Consider the following 17,355-nt stretch of genomic DNA (forward strand, 5'->3'; position numbering starts at 1 on the left):
GGCCATATTTACAAAACTATCATCGACATTCATCCTGCTCATTAGTTTTAAAACGCCCCCGACACACAACAAAAAGAGCCTCACACGGGGCACCACTATGTAATGCTATGTACACCATGACCCTTCACCCCACCACCAGCCCCAACTTCTTTTAAAGTCTTAATTCAGTCTTTTTGTTTGAGGTTCAGTCCCCCTGTAACATTACATAGTCTGGGTTATTTATGCGTGTGTCGTTGTGTTTATTGTATTACTCTGTCCCACTGTCAGTGTCCATGTCCTGTGTTTTCTCTCCTTGTGGGAGCTGGTTTCAGTTTCTTTTTTAACATTTTACTGTTTCTTGAAAACAGTTTGTTGACCACTTGTCTCTTTTTTCTTTCTGTTACTGTAAGATTCGTTCATTTGTTCCTTGACGTCTCCATGCGGTTCTCCCCATGTGTGTGTGCGCGGTGCTGCGGCCTGCTTCTTCTGTCCCCTGTGTTGTGGTGTTTGAAGTTTGGCTGCAGGTTTTTCCTTTATTGATGGTTTCTGTGGTGGACGTCTCGTCTCTTCGTCTCCTGGGTTTAACTCTAGTGTTGTCTTTGGGTGTCGGTGGCGGTGTGCAGATTTGTGGCTCCTGTGCCTCTCCGGTGCAACATTAGGGGCGTAGTCAGTGTTAGGGGGCGTGGTCAGCACCTGTACATGCGTTGGGATCTGTACTCGCACTGTGTACAGTAGTTGCAGTGTTCATGTCAGTGCCGGGTGCAGTGTGTGTCTCTGTGGTGGCGGTGTGTGTAGGACTGACCTCCGTGAGTGCTGACTTGGGTGTGTCGCTGAGGTCCGCGGCAGACTCGGACTCAGCCTTTTGTGGACGGCTCAGCCTTTTGTGTCCAACGCCCCCACACTCAAAACACCTCAGCGGCCCTGCAGTGGCAAAAACAGTGTAACTGCTATCCCTCGTTTGCTATCCCTCTTTATGTGTGCACTCACGTGGTTTATCTTTTTTAAAAACACCACCACCACTTTGTTTATAGACAAACTTTACCCACCGGCCCTGGAGGCCATGGTGCCCCACCCGCTCTCTCTGTCACTATATAGTTTTAGCCTAAATATTTCAAAACAACTTTCACTAATAAAAAGAAACTACAAATAAAGTTGGGAAAGATGCCAATTTTGGCAAGACACCAAACAACCTTCCACACGTTCGTCTCACACGCAGCACGGAAAAAGAGAGAGAGAGAGAGAGAGAGAGAGAGGAAGGGAGAGACAGAGAGACACAAAGAGAGAGTGAGACAGAAAGAGACAGTGAAAGGGAGAGACATAGAGAGAGACAGACAGTAAGAGACAGAAAGAGAGTGAGACAGAGATGAAGAGATAGACAGTGAGAGTGAGAGTGAGTGTTTTTATTTGATGTGACTGTCATTAATTAACTGCATGAATTATTACTTTATTAATTAAACTACACTTTGTTTTATTACATTTATGTTTGTTTCTGCCTTTAATTTTTCCTTTTAAATTTTTTCATCATACTGTTTAATAGCAATTATCAGGAAATCTTTACAACTTTTAATGGATTTTTTGTGTTGATAGTTTTTATTTATTCATTTATTTGTTTGTTTATTTATTTATTCATGTGCTCTTCTGTTAGAGAAACATTTAAGTCCACAGAACACGCTGTTTCCTAGAAGACACCGTGGCATGATGTATAAACATGACCGTCCTAGACCTCAGTCCTTCAGCATGATCACCTCACCTGCGCTCTAATCACACACACACACACACACACACACACCTGTCTCAGTCTGTTTCCTTATAGATCATCACTCACAGCCTTCTTAAAACACGTTCACACGTGTGTTTCCTCTCATGTGTCAGTCCTGACATAAAACGTGTAGAAAATAAAAAGAGCATAAATGATGAATGACTGGATTTAGATCAGAATATTAATCACGGGTCAATAAGTTATAGGAAGAGATATACAGTATATATATATAGACATGATCCTGAGTGAGTGAAGGTAATGATGTTAATTAGAGATTATAACCACAGTGTGTGTGTGTGTGTGTGTGTGTGTGTGTGTGTGTAGTCTCATCATCACTCTCTGAGCTCAGACTCCTCACACGTTCCCTGCAGGTGGATTCTCACACGTCTCTGTATTTGAAGTGTAAATGCGCCGCGCCGTACCTAGAGCTGAAAGACGAAGCCACGCCCCCGCGTTAACTCTGACACGCCGCTGTGAATAATTTATTATAGATCTGAATAAAGTCAGCTGTTTAACATGGATTTCATTTGTATTCCATGATATTCAGACCAGAGGGAGAGAGAAGAGGACGAGTGTGTCACCGGAATAAACAGGCCGTGTGTGTGTGTGTGTGTGTGTTGTGTTCACGGTGTGTTATGGATGCCGCCGCTGGCGCCGCCGGTGCCAATTCCCCTCCCTCACTGCTCGTGTCGGATCCATTCAGCCGAAAAACAAACAGATATTGGGTTTATTTGCATGTAAATCATATGGATTTGTTCAGCGTGTGTGTGTGTGTGTGTGTGTGTGTGTGTGTGTGTGTGTGTGTGTCAGAGTTTGTATTTCTGTTCATTTCATCAGAGAAAAGTGTTTCTGTTCCCGTTGGAGGGGAGGGCAGGAACTGCGAGAAATTAAATACCAGTTTAACTAGGTTTCTGTGAGTGCAGTCACCATCATCATCATCATCATCTTCATCATCATCATCATCCTCAATATTATCATCCACACCATCACAATCACCACCACCTGCATCACCATTACCCATATCATCACAATGACCATCATCATCACCATCATCATCACTACCATCACACCCATCTTCATCACCAATATTACCAGATCATTATCACAATCACCATCACCTTTATCACCATCATCACCATCATCAATATTATCATCCATACCATCAAAATCCCCACCACCTGCATCACCATTACCACCACCAGACTCACCATCACCATCATCATCATAATGACCATCACCATCATCATCATCATCATCATCACTACCATCACACCCATCTTCATCACCAATATTACCAGATCATTATCACAATCACCATCATCTTCATCACCCCATCTTCATCACAATCACCTTCATTACCACCATCACAATCATCATCACCATTATTATCACATCATCATCATCTTCATCATTTAGTTCTAGTCCATTTGATTTGTATGGCACTTTTAACAATTGATATTGTCTCAAACCAGCTTTACAGATTAAAAAAAAAATTACAGAAGTTTATATAAGTTTTGTAATCTTCATCATCATCATCTTTATTTTATGCCCTGCTGTCTTTGCAGCAACTTGAAATAATGTCGTAATGTCGTTCTCTATGCATTATTTTTATAATATTCCTGGATAATCTGCAAGGACATTATTTAAACCTTTAAACAACACATGGCTACAGTATAAACCTGCACTACTGTCAGAACTGCTGTTGTAGAGAATTAATCAAGATTTTTTATCAAGATTAATTTAGCAGTTTTGTAGCAGAGTGTTGCTGCTGAGTTCTGCTCTCTGATTGGTCGGAAGGTCTTGATTAATTCTCTCCAACAGCAGGTCTGACAGTAGTGCAGGTTTATACCTGTGTGATGTTATACAGTATATGTAATATGGGATCGTTTCCATAACAACAGCTCATTCAGAGGGAAGTGCTTATTAACCCCGAGGAGTCTGAGGGTGTTTGGGGCCCTGGGGAGATTCTGACATGTCCTGACATTTGTGTGTTTTTCAATTACTTGTAAAAGTCTGATTACACCGTATTCAGCACAAACTGGGCTACAGTAATATATGAGCAGCACGTATGTACAGTACACGTTGGTATATTGGAGAAAAAAACTGTTATGTGTGATTATTGAAAACAACAAATAAAACAAGTCACTGAAATAAGACCACAAAACACATTCATGAGATTTGTGTACAAGACTTTTGTGATCTGGATCCTGTAGTGTAGAGGGTATGATGTGACAATCGTCTCACTCACTCATTTACAGAAAACAATACATTCATTTACATTTTCTAAGATGTACAGGTTTTATTTAGAAAGGCCGTATGTGAGGAGGAAGGAAGGAGTCTCCAGTGTCAGTGCTTTAAAATCATTTCTGAAAAGCTCTTTATTCTCTCTGAAATGTTTGATGATGTGTTGTTCAGTAGTAATTATATATTAGTTCTGAGCCAGTAATCTGATTGGACGAGAGGCGTTATTCTCCGAGTGCTGATAACAGACAGTAACAGCACTGTGACTATCTGTATGAGTGGGCGTGTCCCAGGTGTTGTCCAGTGCCCCTGCCCCTTCATGCATACAGTGCGACCTCATCGCAGCCGTGCTGATATTCAGTACAACAGCACGACCTGGAGTGTGATACTGCTTAAATATCGTATAGCTGGAGTGAAAGAGGAACAAACCCAGTGTGTGGTGCTGTTATTGAAAATAATCAAATGTAAGTGTGTGAATCTGATTTATCACACCATCCCCACCACATTGTTGATTAGTTTTTTATAACAACATCACACACACACACACACACAGTATTTCTTACTTACGATTCTCACCAGGAAAGTCATTTATTCTTCATCAAAGCAACAAATGTGTATTTAAATGTTAAAAGTCAGGCATGGAAAAGCAATAGGCATAGCAATAATTATTTCAGTGCGTGTGTGTGTGTGTGTGTGTTTGCAAACTTCTGCTGATTCTGTAAGAACACACAAAACTTTTTTTCCATGGAAGAGCAAAAAAAGGTGAGTCTTTCATACTCCACGTCTCTCTCTCTGTCTCTCTCTCATTATCAGACCCTTTCATTCATAATTAAACACATAAAAACGCCAAGTCCTCCACTGCAGGGGAACAAAGGCCCTTGTTGCCATGGCAACACACCACCTTAGAAAACTTCAGAGAAACGAGTGCGCCAGCGTTTATGCGTGTTCGAGAGTGCTCGCGAGTCTCCCGGGAAAGTGGACTGATTTCAGAGGCGAGGAATAGACACCTCGACAGCAGGACACTCCCTGCTTCACACACACACACACACACACACACACATCTGGATTTTTGTCAGGACTAAATTTCATCATCGAGCAGATCTGAGGCTTGCTGAGTCTTATGGCTGCATTGCATCCTGGGAGTCTGAGTCCGGCGTGTGTTCCAGCGGCTCCGCCCTCTCAAAGCAAAATTCCCAGTGGTGAAATAACACTGAGAAAGTTACATTAACAATAAGTAGTGTTTATATTTGCCCAGTTGGACTCTGAAAGCTTTTACTGTGTTCTACGCTCACGTTCCTGTTAATGTGACGTCTGGAAATAAAACATAAGGCGCAAAAGGATTGCTTTTGGATAAATAAAAGAGATCTGGGGCTGAGACATGGGGTTAAGACATGAGGCTGAGACATGGGGTTGAGATCTGTGGTTGAGATCTGGGGTTGAGACATGGGGTTGAGATCTGTGGTTGAGACATGGTGCTGAGACATGGGGCTGAGACATGAGGCTGAGACATGGGGTTGAGACATGAGGCTGAGACATGGGGCTGAGACATGAGGCTGAGACATGGGGTTGAGACATGAGGCTGAGACATGGGGCTGAGACATGAGGCTGAGACATGGAGCTGAGATCTGGGGCTAAGACATGAGGCTGAGATCTGTGGTTGAGACATGGTGCTGAGACATGGGGCTGAGACATGAGGCTGAGACATGGAGCTGAGATCTGGGGCTGAGACATGAGGCTGAGATCTGGGGCTGAGACATGAGGCTGAGCTCGTATTGGAGTCAGAGTTAATGAGTTTGAAGAGCGGAGCCCGAGCCGGAGATGTTGACCGAGGGCTTAATGCGGAGCGAGGCGGGCTGTTCGAAACGGCCCCCTTTCACACACATAATTTCCATATTTTCCTCGGATACTTTGCTGATTCTGAGCCAGCTCCGAGTCGAGGTGCTTCGTCAGCGTTTGTATTTATTCCCGTCACAGGAGCGTTTTTATAGAAGAGCGCGGGTTCTGTTGTAAGCCTTTCTGAAACCGCAGCGTCATCGTGATTAGGGCCTTTCTTTAAAAACCTGTCTCGTCAACGCGCGCTAACGATTATTATAGAATTATAATTACTCCCAGTTGTCTATTATATTATATTATATTATATTATATTATATTATATTATATTATGTACACAGTACATTACAGCTTTAACGTTGACTGTGTAGAAAGCACTAACACTGGAGACTCCTTCCATATCTGCTACATAAACATGCTCCTGAGAATGAGCCGTTACTATGGAAACAGTAACGTATCAGAGTGAGTACATTAATATAGAGTGCAGATTTACACAATGCTTTCTGGGATATCCTCTGGTTAAATCATGTCTCCGTGATGAGAGGTGAAGCTGAGAGATAATAGCGGCGGGTGTTTCCCCCCTGAGGGCTGTACGGGGTTAGTGACGGACTCGTGGGTGGGACGGTGAGCAGATTATCTGCACTTCATTAGATTGAGGATGATGAGATTATCTCCATATCTGTGATGGTTGTGCACCTCGGTCCTGCGTCTAGACGGGAACAGGAGGTTAACACTGTGCGTCAGATTCCTCCAGGTGAAACCAGGCCATGCTCGTGTGCTTTCCCCGTCAGACACGCGGCTCCTCTTTCTGCCCTGGGGTTCGTTCTCAGGTGGAGTCTGAGCCAAGCAGGATGGGTTTACAGCTCGAACCGTGGTGATGTAGGCTGGTGTTGAAAAAAAAATCCTTTTTAATTCCTTCTGTTTGCAAACATGAACATTTGCCATTTGCAGAAATGTAGAACAGGAGGATTCCTCCGGCACGCGTGACCCGGAGATGAGGTGGAGCGACGGCTTAATGTTCCACTTGGGTCTGATCCAAACTCTCTGTGGTTAGAACCGCCCGAGTGCCGGGTTCAGCAGCAGCAGTGCAGAGTCGATTGTAAGTGGAATTAAATTGCAGAGAGAAATTCCAGACCACAAAGCAACGATCCGGTCAGCGATAGTGATATATCGAGATCTCAAAGCTTCATTTTGGTCGTTACGTTTATCAAAACAGACAGAAACACTACATGTTCAGGACGATCCATAAACTGTAGCTTGTCACAGCAGGAGCGCTCAACGGAATATCAACATTAACAGCTCTTTCAGTGTTTAAGGAACTTAGCAGACGTTAGCGGTACACACCTGTACATCCTGTACTCATACTGCTCCTGCTGGGGGTCTCCCTCTCACCCAGCTCCTCAATTAATGTTGTGATGAACTGCAGGGGTCTCGTGTGTACTTAATAGCATCAGCCATGTGTACTTAATAGCATCAGCCAATGGTTCCCCTGGCTAGCATTTAGCGCCACGCCACCGCGGCCCGGGTCCAGTAACTCACTAACGCGCTGAAAGGAAAGAAAAAACCCTTGAATCAGCAGTATGAGCAGTTCAAGTCTGTATTTGTAATTCAGTTGAGAAATCTGAGTCAACCTTGTTCTTTTCATTCAGCGTTATCAGAACGTCATGTAGACACCATTGGTGCAACATCATTATCAAAGTAATTCTAACCTTGGTTTGAGAACCAACCTCTCAAAAAGTGTTTAAGCAAGGGAGTCTTTGAGATACACACACATACACACTCACACACACACAAGAATATATCTACAACTGTAATATGATGCAATGCCACATTTCTCTACATTCAGCTCAAGTGTCTCAGCAAGCTCGAGGTTGTGGCTCTGATGTGGGCGTGGCTAAAGCACTTCTGCGTTCCGAGCAGAGCAGACGCACTCTCTGCTCTAAACACGCCCGACTGCAGCGTCCTCGAGAGGCTGAGACGTCTCAGAGTGCTCTGAGAGAACGCAGTCGATCTCTCCCTTTGTGTGCAGCAGAAGGATAAAGGGGTTTTACATCAGAGCAGACAGCTGCAGGAGCTGTGTGAGATGTGAAAGCCTGGACTGCAGATCCAATTTTCTGCTCAAACATGTCTGATCACACTCCTCACAGCGCACGCCTCACACACTCAGCTCAAAGGCTTTAACACAGGACGCTCGCATTAGCAATCCAGGACATGTCCCAGTTTATTCAGGATGTCTGTGTTCAAAATTCCTAGACGTTTGCGTTCCTGCATCTGCTGTACTGTAGTCGTCTGCGTTCCTGCGTCTGCTGTACTGTAGTCGTCTGCGTTCCTGTGTCTGCTGTACTGTAGACGTCTGCGTTCCTGCGTCTGCTGTACTGTAAATGACTGTGTTGCTGCGTCTGCTGTTCTGTAGACGTCTGCGTTCCTGCGTTTGCTGTACTGTAGATGACTGTGTTCTGTTTTTCTGCGTCTGCTGTACTGTAGACGTCTGCTTTACTGTGTCTGCTGTTCTGTAGACGACTGTGTTGCTGCGTCTGTTGTACTCTAGACGTCAGATGTCTGCGTTTCTGTGTCTGCTGTTATGTAGACCTCTGCGTTCCTGTGTCTGGTGTTCTGTAGACCTCTGCGTTCCTGTGTGTGGTGTTCTGTAGACGTCTGCGTTCCTGTGTCTGCTGTTCTGTAGACGTCTGCGTTCCTGTGTCTGCTGTTCTGTAGACGTCTGCGTTCCTGTGTCTGGTGTTCTGTAGACGTCTGCGTTCCTGTGTCTGGTGTTCTGTAGACGTCTGCGTTCCTGTGTCTGCTGTTCTGTAGACGTCTGCGTTCCTATGTGTGGTGTTCTGTAGACGTCTGCGTTCCTGTGTCTGCTGTTCTGTAGACGTCTGCGTTCCTGTGTCTGGTGTTCTGTAGACGTCTGCGTTCCTGTGTCTGCTGTTCTGTAGACGTCTGCGTTCCTGTGTCTGGTGTTCTGTAGACGTCTGCGTTCCTGTGTCTGCTGTTCTGTAGACGTCTGCGTTCCTGCGCTTCTGTAGTGTGTAAATTAGCAGTTTTTGAAAAGCTCAATATGGAGAAAGACTGAAGGTGCTGACGCGAGATGATGCGGATAATTGATAGCGAGCAGGTGTACAGGTGTTCCTCATAACGTCTGCGTAACGTGTGTGTAAATAAATATAACAAATAAAGTGAAATATAAATAAACACGTTAGTGAGTAGTTCATCTTACTGACATTTGACACTACGTTTTATACTGTGTGATCATGTGTGTACGTGTGTGTGCATGAGTGTGTGTGTGTGTGTGTGTGTGTGTGTGTGTGTGTGTGTGTGTATGCCCTTCCCTAACTGGTAGCTGCTGCAGCAGAAGTTGCTTAATGGCCAGATGGCAGAAAGCAAATGAGTTGGAGTGTGAACTGAGTTTGCATATATATAGTCTGAGGCTTTTCTGAATAATTAATGAGATGAAAATAAAAACTGAAGTGGATCGTGAGGGGTGTGTGTGTGTGTGTGTGTGTGTGCGCGTGTGTGTGTGCGTGTGTTATATGTCCAGTGAGCCATTAAAGCTTTTCCATGCCCTTGAGTTCATGAACAAACAAAACAACAGAGAGAGAGAGAGAGAGAGATCCTAACCCTTCCAGAGAATCACAATTATTTCATTCATTTAAAAAACACTTCTCTCTCTCTTCTGCACAAGCCCACGCACACACACACACACACACACACACACACACACACACACTATTGTTACGGTTGTGTTATTACATTTAATTTGTTTTGTTTACACCTGTGCCTGCAGCTCTCCCACCGGATCAGTTTCAATTCACCTCAAAAGCGCAACGGGCAGATGAAGGACATTTGTGTGTGTGTGTGTGTGTGTGTGTGTGTGTGTGTGTGATCTTTCATCCATGGTATAAAATTTGACAGCGAAACACAATAGTGAGTAGACCCTCTACAGAACTAACTGACCCTGGGATATAGGACACACACACACACACACACACACACACACACACACACACACACGTTTGTTTTGTCTCAGAGTGTTTAGCTCAGTTCTAACCCTGATCATTGGCCCGTATGAAACGCCTGGGACTGTGGAGCTGATGTTCACTCGTATTGTCGTCTCATTCCGTCCACATCGTTCTCACGTTTTCAGGTGTGTGAGATACGTGTCGCGGGCAGCGGTCACACCGATCACACTTCTCCGTGAACACTGCGTCACGTGATCTGATGATGTTAATTTGCGGCCCGTTACACTCAGATTAAATAAATATTTGGGCGTGGCTCCCAGGGTGAGGACGTTGTTATCCTCACAGTCCGGCCGAGCTGATCAGCTGCTATTCCATGTGCTGATAAATACTGAGTGCGCTGTTAAACTACACGAAGGATTCGTCTGATTAACAAGATCATCACCAGGAGAAGATTCCCCCGCAGTTTATTAACAATAAAGACGAGGCACGTTTTATTATCCTCATTCAGAGGTCTGAGTACAAGACACGTGCGGCATGTACTTATCCCAGTGTCTCACTAGAGCTTGGACACCATCAAGGGAGAACGTGTTTTATGATTGTACTGCCATAAACGCCGGCCTCCCAGGAACTCCTTTAATGTCCCAAACATGTGTAAATGTCTTGGAGTGAGGTCAGGACTGTACAGGGGATGTGGCGATAACTCACAGCCGAGTTCCTGTGATGTGCGAGTGGTGTTGGTCAATGAGTGTGTGTACTGTACAGTTCACACACACACACACACACACACACACACACACACAGATGTGTCTCTTTTTTCTAGTGTTATATCTAGTGGATGCTCGGGGATTAAATTAACCTAAGAACACAACGCCCTGCGTATAAGTTCTGATGTATTCCTAGCAGTTCTATCTCTGAATAAATAATTAAATCTGAATAAATAAGAACTCCCTGTAATCATTAACACCACTGGGGCTCATTGATCCATCATCCTGAAGGTTTATTGATTTTTTTCTTCACGTTATGTTATGACTGTTGATAAAATAACAAAATAGACCTAACAGTGAAAAAACTATTCTTGTTTTTGATTTTATTGTCTAGGAACTTTCGTGTCATGTTTCACTGGAGTGTTAATATTGGGTGAGATGCAAAGACAATTTTACTCTCATACACCAAAAGATCATCTCAAATGAGGAAAAAAAAAAAACACAGGCTTCAAAGACTGCAGAAGAACTCCAAAAAACCTGATACATAGATACAGAGTAGAAACGAGCAGTGAGCACGATCAGGGTCATCTATATACTAAACCCAACATCTGAACTTCATCAGGCAGGTAGGACCAGATTTACAGCTGGAATTGGAATTTGAGAACTGCCCCTGATACCCACGGGCAAGTAGATGGTGACTGATGTGCAGCTTTGGGGCAGTTCTGCTGTCAGTGGTCCTGGGGCTCTTGTTACTTCCATTCAACACCTGAACATTTCATCTGAAAAGAGAGCAAATTACAAGAGAATCCTCAGGAGTCTCAGGAAGGTTCCACATTGGGGTCCCGGGAGCATTTCCAAGAACATTTGACCCCAAAGTCTGGTTCATTATGATCAGTGAGAACACATTCCATCATTCCGCTTGAGAACCATGTCTGAGTCCGCAGGAAGGGGAACGATACGGTGTACTCAGGCACGGTCCAACACTAGGACACGCCCCAGTCTGATCCTCTGACATTCACATCCACAGCTGATACAGTAGGCAGACTGACATTCTGTAGTGTTTAACCACGCTGGAGAACAGTTACAGGACAGTTACAGGACAGGTTCAGGACAGTTATAGGACAGGTTCAGGACAGTTACAGGAATGTTCTCCCGCTGGGTTAAACACTACAGAATGTCAATCTCACCAGAGGAAGCTCCACCAGATCCTGAAGTTTGTGATGCTGTCAGGAACAACGCAGATGTGGACGCGAGCGCAGGTGAGAAAGACAGGATTTATCGAACTAGAATAAACAGCAAAAATCAAACACGGGTGTAAATCGAAGTCACAGTCGACCAGACAGGCAAATCAGGATACACTAGGGCAAGCAGAAAATCGGAAACCAAAATAACGAAGTCCTACACGGTAAAGCGATCACAAACAAGCATGGAAACGTCCGGAAAACTCACGGGAGCGTAAACTTCACAGCGCCCCGCCGTTACAGGTGTGTTTAGAACTTTAGTTCGTTTCTGCTGTGCTTTATGTGGATACGAACCTGCCGTAGGATCTGTTCCACCATCTCAGCTGGCCTGACTGATAGGGGGTAGGGGCTGGTGGTGAGGAAATGACTCCCGAGAGCCAAGGTGTCGCAGAAAGCAGCGCGAGGGAGCGAGAGGCGTCGCCTACATCAACTGCGGCGGTTCAGTCAGGAAGTTAAAAAGCCTGTGGATCGTCCCCAAGAGCAGATAATCTGATTTGGGCTTTGGAAACCTATTACAAGATCTGGTGCTCTGTGTTTCCATCACACACACACACACACACACACACACACACACACACACACACACAAACACTAACCTGCCTGTGTCTCTCAAAAAAACTATATATATTAGAGCTGTCAATATTAACGTTATCACGTGTGATTAACCTAGAAATTGTGGAGTTTGACCCTAATGGCTTCCCATAAAGGCAGCGCGGCGTCCTGGGTGTGTGTGATAACGGGACGGTTAACAAGGATAATAAGTGGACTGAGAAAACATCACCGGGTGCTGAGCGGCGAGTTTCATTATAAAAAGCTTCTAGATGGAGGTTTGGATAAAACCAAAGCTGTGTGTCCGAGCGAACTTCAAAGGGAACTAATGATACAGATTAAAGGTAGGACGTGGGGGAGGAGTCTCGGGAGGCTAAGGCTCTAGATTGTTGATTTTGAGATCTGAGGATCCAGGTTGATTGATGGGTTGCCACGCCCCCACACTACCCAGGTGCTGCATGCAGTATATAATATTTGTTAGATGTTAATGTTTTAAATATTATAAAACTGTATGTTTCCTCTAAACAGTTTGTCCTACGTTTCTTTATTCCAACATTGCACGTTTATAATACAAGTAAATCTGAGTATTATAAAATCATAATCAATCACATGACTAGACTATAATACATAAAAAAAAATTAATCAACTTGCAGATCTTAAGTTTTGAGTTTTTAAACAAGTCGTTAAAAAATCACATGATCCAGGTTCATACCTTCAGATCTTCGAGAGTTACTCCTGAGGACGGCGTGATGATTCATACGATTCTGAAGCGAGATACAGTGTGTGTGTGTGTGTGTGTGTGTGTGTGTGTGTGTTTTACACACGCATTTTATCAAGCGTTAACTGTTTTATTAATCCAACAAATTAAATATAGCTGCAGTGTTGTGTGTTAACGCCCCTATTTCAGACAAACTCCGCCCCCTGGTGTGTAACTCGTGTGTTAACTTGTGCACGGCGCTTCGGTCTGGAGCTCTGAACACTCACATGCTCAGGTATGGAACTTCCTCTATTGTTGTTTACTCAACAAACTGGAGAAATAAATTTAATCTGTGATCCAACAATCATACACACACACACACACACACACACACACACGCCAGCAGGCAGGTTTGTGAATATTCATCTTAGAGATCTCTACCTGAGCCATTATTATATTATTCTGGGCAAAAATAGCTCTCAGTGGGAGTGTGTGTAGTAGTGAGAGGCTCTGGATTTGTTCAGATTAATGAGAGATCAGATGGAGTGTGTGAGTGTGAGGGAACACGGCTGGAGTACGGAGCGGATCCACGCCGTCTGGCTCCTGCATTCCGCAGCATGTTCTTCACACTTCTTTTGCACTTAAGGCAAATAAATGTCTGGAATTTAATTTATTATCACTGATTCACATGGACAAAATCCTTCTTTTTTTACGTTCATTAAAAAAGAGAGAGTTAAAGAGAGAGTTAGAGAGAGAGTTAGAGAGAGAGAGAGAGAGAGTTAGAGAGAGTGGAAGCTCAGCGCAGGTCTGTAGAGAGGGAAGTGTTTTAGCTGTGTAAAAGCCGGGCCGCGGTCCTGATCTGGGCCGAGTGACAGTTCCGTCAGGACCCTGATTCTTTTCTAATATACAGAAGAATAATTAATATACCAATAGTCTAGTGCTTTTTCCCTCGAGGTGGGCGTGTCTATACACGTCACTCAACAGAGTCAATCAATGTGATGGTGATTGATGGTGGTGATGATAACAAGCGGTAATGTGAAGCGCCACTAGGAGATAAAGCGCGGGTCATTATAGCGAACACATCCGCAGCAGTCCAAGGACGTGTACAATACCTGAACTGAGAGCTGTTAGCCGTTAGCTCTTAGCACTGTGTCTGAACGCCCTGGAAATCCACCTGCTGCAGATTAAGTGTGTTAGGAAGACCTGACGGCTTAACGACGTCTCCTCAGAGGCTTACACAACTGGCTCTCTTAAATAGCGTGAAGTTCTCCATTATCCTCAGCAGAGAGAGAGAGAGAGAGAGAGAGAGTTATCCAGCACAACGTATAACAAAACAATCTTACTTGCTTAATAACGAGCTGTTTTTTTAATAATTACTTTTTAATTGATTATTTAAAAAAAAAGGAATGATACACAGACTGAACACTCGCTTGTTTTTATCTCCATTTCTTTGGGTTCAGACTGCAGATGTGCATCAGGACTGAGATTCATGATAAAAGTGCACTTTGGGGGCGGAGCTTTAGGGGTTATATTTAATTAGAACATTTGTGTTTAGACCGTGCCCTTTCCAGGTTCACATTTTGTTCCAAATTCAAATGCAGGTATTTAAAGCATTAAACAGATATGTTGAGGTGGTACAGGTGATCCATGTGAATCACATGATCCATGTTATACTGTACATTTGATACATGTGATATAGGTAAGGCATGTGATAAATTACAATAAATTAAAAGAAAATGGGGCAAAATTTAACATACAATCTAATGGAAATTTACATTTTATAAATTTACATCTATCCTTATTTAGTGCTTTGTTTCTTGACACACAGTCTACAGCAGACGTGTCTAATGATCACAAATGTAGTGAAGCCAATAAATGACAGAAGAAACAGCAGAAACAGTACAACATCTACAGAGTGGTAAGAATACCAGGGCATTTTATACGCTTCCGTTCGTAGATGAGCTGCACCTCCATGTCTAATGATGTACTCGATCCAGAAGACAGCATTGTCTAATGGTTTGATCGGCACGTCTCTGTGGAGTCTGGAGAGTCTTTGCATGTTTTCCCGGTATGAAGGGTTATGGAGCACTTCTTTCACTGTCAGAAGAAAGGATTCTTTGTCCACAGTGGCAAAGTTGACATTTTTTGCAACTCCCTTCACTCTCATTTTTGCGAGATTGTCAGGCTGGTCCCAGACGAGTCCAAAACCAACGATAGGAACTCCATGATAGATAGCTTCCTGAATGCCATTGGTTCCACCATGAGCTACAAACACCCTGGTCTTAGAGTGGCCAAGGAGATCATTCTGGGGTATCCAGTCCATTATTAAGGTATTGTTCCCCACTGTTGAAGGTCTTTCTCCTTTGTATCTCCAAATAACTTTTTGTGGAAGTTCTGCAAAAGCCTCCGCTATTGAATCAGCTACATCATGAGGAAGCTGTTCAACAAAAGTTCCCAGAGACATGACGATGACACCGTGTTCACCAGAGCTCTGCACAAAGTCCTCAAGATGCTGTGGAAGAGCTTTGGATGGTTTGCAGTGGAAACCACCCATATAGACAGCATTAGGCATGGTAGGGCGTGGAAATTCAAAGATAAAATCAACTCTGAACAGCCAAAGGTCTGCTCTTTGAAATAATTCAAAGTAATTTACATCTGGGCCTAATAGCTGCTTACACAGTTCATTGTATGTTGGAGCCGTAAAATACTTAATCTGTAATTCCATTACAATGTACATGACAATATTTTTTACTCTCTCAGAGAAGCTCATGCGGTCTGACAGCTCTAACATTGGCAGTGGTACATAAGACAGCGGTGAGGGAGCGATGGCAAAATGGCCTTCATAATGTAGGGCCCATCGAACATTAAAGATAATGGGCAGTTTGAGATAATACCCTACGATGACACCACTCATTAAAGCAGGGTCGGTAATAAACACGTCATATTTGGCGTCTCTAAGGGACTGCATTAGTTTCTGATCTTCAACGATGCTGTTCACCATCCTTCTCTCTTTGTCCATAAATTCAAATGATCTCTCCCACATCTCCTTCTCGAGTTTCAGACGCGCCCACATGGAACCCTCCCTGATAATTTTCAAGAAACTCTCTACAATATTCTGCATTAATTCTTTCTCAAACACTGCTGAGCTTCCTAAAGTGATGGCCGTATACAACGGGGACGTTTCCTCAATGTACCAGCTGTCTGAAGCTCGGAGGACTGTAATATTGTGACCTTTGGCATGAAGAGCCTCAATCAAGATTTTCATGTTGATCCAATGGCTGCCATCCACAGGGAAGACCAGAATGTTCCCAGTATAGACTGGAGCTACCAGCATGGTGAGCAAGACCAGGCCAGAGAGTTGTATGTTTTCTCCATTCATTGCAGCACCTACAGTCATGAACAGAAAGCTCGAGATTAAACACACTGGGAAATATGAACCTGTTTATACTTCTGAGAAGAATATATTAACAAATTAGATTTCATCCACAATTAATTATTGAGAGATTTTTTTTATATTCTTTACTTTTTTGAAATAATGCAAACAGTGCCTTGCATGAGGAGGGGATTGGACAAATATACAAGCAAGAGGCTGAAGGTAACACTGGAGGAACCGGAGGGTCCACAGCTCATATGGCAGAACCGGTTCACATCACAATACAGCCGCAACACATCAAGTGGCAACAAGAAAACTATTGGAAAAGAAACTCATTAAAATGACATTTGGCGGAGAGAGTCGAAGGACTCAGGAAGCATGTGGGAGAGAGTTCTCTCAGCTAATTAAACTCAGGTTGACCCTAATGAACTTAACGAGACTTTCATGTGATGGGAGTGCCTTTTATTAGCGGATACTGGAAACCTGGTCAGGGTTGGGGGTTAGATGGTCCAGTCCAAACCTCCATTTGTGGCTAGACTTTCTCAAAATTACTGTTCAACAACACCACCGCTGTTTATCCAGTCTGACAGAGCTCCGGCGATTTTTGTCCCAGAATAATGGGCAAAAATAATGCAGAGCTGAAATTCATTACAGGTTCCATATTTTGCTTTTTTTTTTTTTACTAAGCTATCTCATGTCTCAGAACTTGTGTGTGTGTGTGTGTGTGTGTGGTGTGTGTGTGTGTGCTGTAGCTGAAGTACCATTTCCTCATTAGGTGGAAAAATCGAAGTGGCTCGTTTAAACCCTGGGCAATACACACATTGAAAACGCAAGGAATGTTTGTCCTTTGATCTTTTTTGTTTGTACACGCCCACTGGAGACCCGTCCGAACATCTAAACATGACTAAAGTGAATTTTGTATAATAGGTGCCCTTTCAGGTCAGACCCTACAGGTGGACAGGACATACTGTAGAATTAAAAGCAATAGACATGATATTTAATATTAGCTGATGTTCTTTA

The 17,355-nt window shown here is 43.6% G+C and overlaps 2 protein-coding genes across 2 annotated transcripts in view; one reads left to right on the plus strand and one right to left on the minus strand.

The window, feature by feature from the left end:
• Positions 1-17,355, plus strand: part of elfn1b (extracellular leucine-rich repeat and fibronectin type III domain containing 1b) — a 75,418-nt gene that overhangs the window by 20,080 nt on the left and 37,983 nt on the right. The gene's annotated exons all lie outside the window — the stretch shown is intronic.
• LOC128506483 (UDP-glucuronosyltransferase 2A2-like) lies at positions 14,679-16,344 on the minus strand. The gene has a single exon (XM_053476953.1). It carries the CDS (start codon positions 16,339-16,341, stop codon positions 14,761-14,763), a length of 1,581 nt encoding a protein of 526 aa, XP_053332928.1. The 5' UTR covers positions 16,342-16,344; the 3' UTR covers positions 14,679-14,760.

The sequence above is a fragment of the Clarias gariepinus genome, chromosome 18 (genome assembly GCF_024256425.1).
Source record: "Clarias gariepinus isolate MV-2021 ecotype Netherlands chromosome 18, CGAR_prim_01v2, whole genome shotgun sequence".
NCBI lineage: Eukaryota > Metazoa > Chordata > Actinopteri > Siluriformes > Clariidae > Clarias > Clarias gariepinus.

Excerpts from the sequence above, each read along its gene's own strand:
- LOC128506483 (XM_053476953.1), bottom strand. The coding sequence starts at position 16,341 with ATGAATGGAGAAAACATACAACTCTCTGGCCTGGTCTTGCTCACCATG.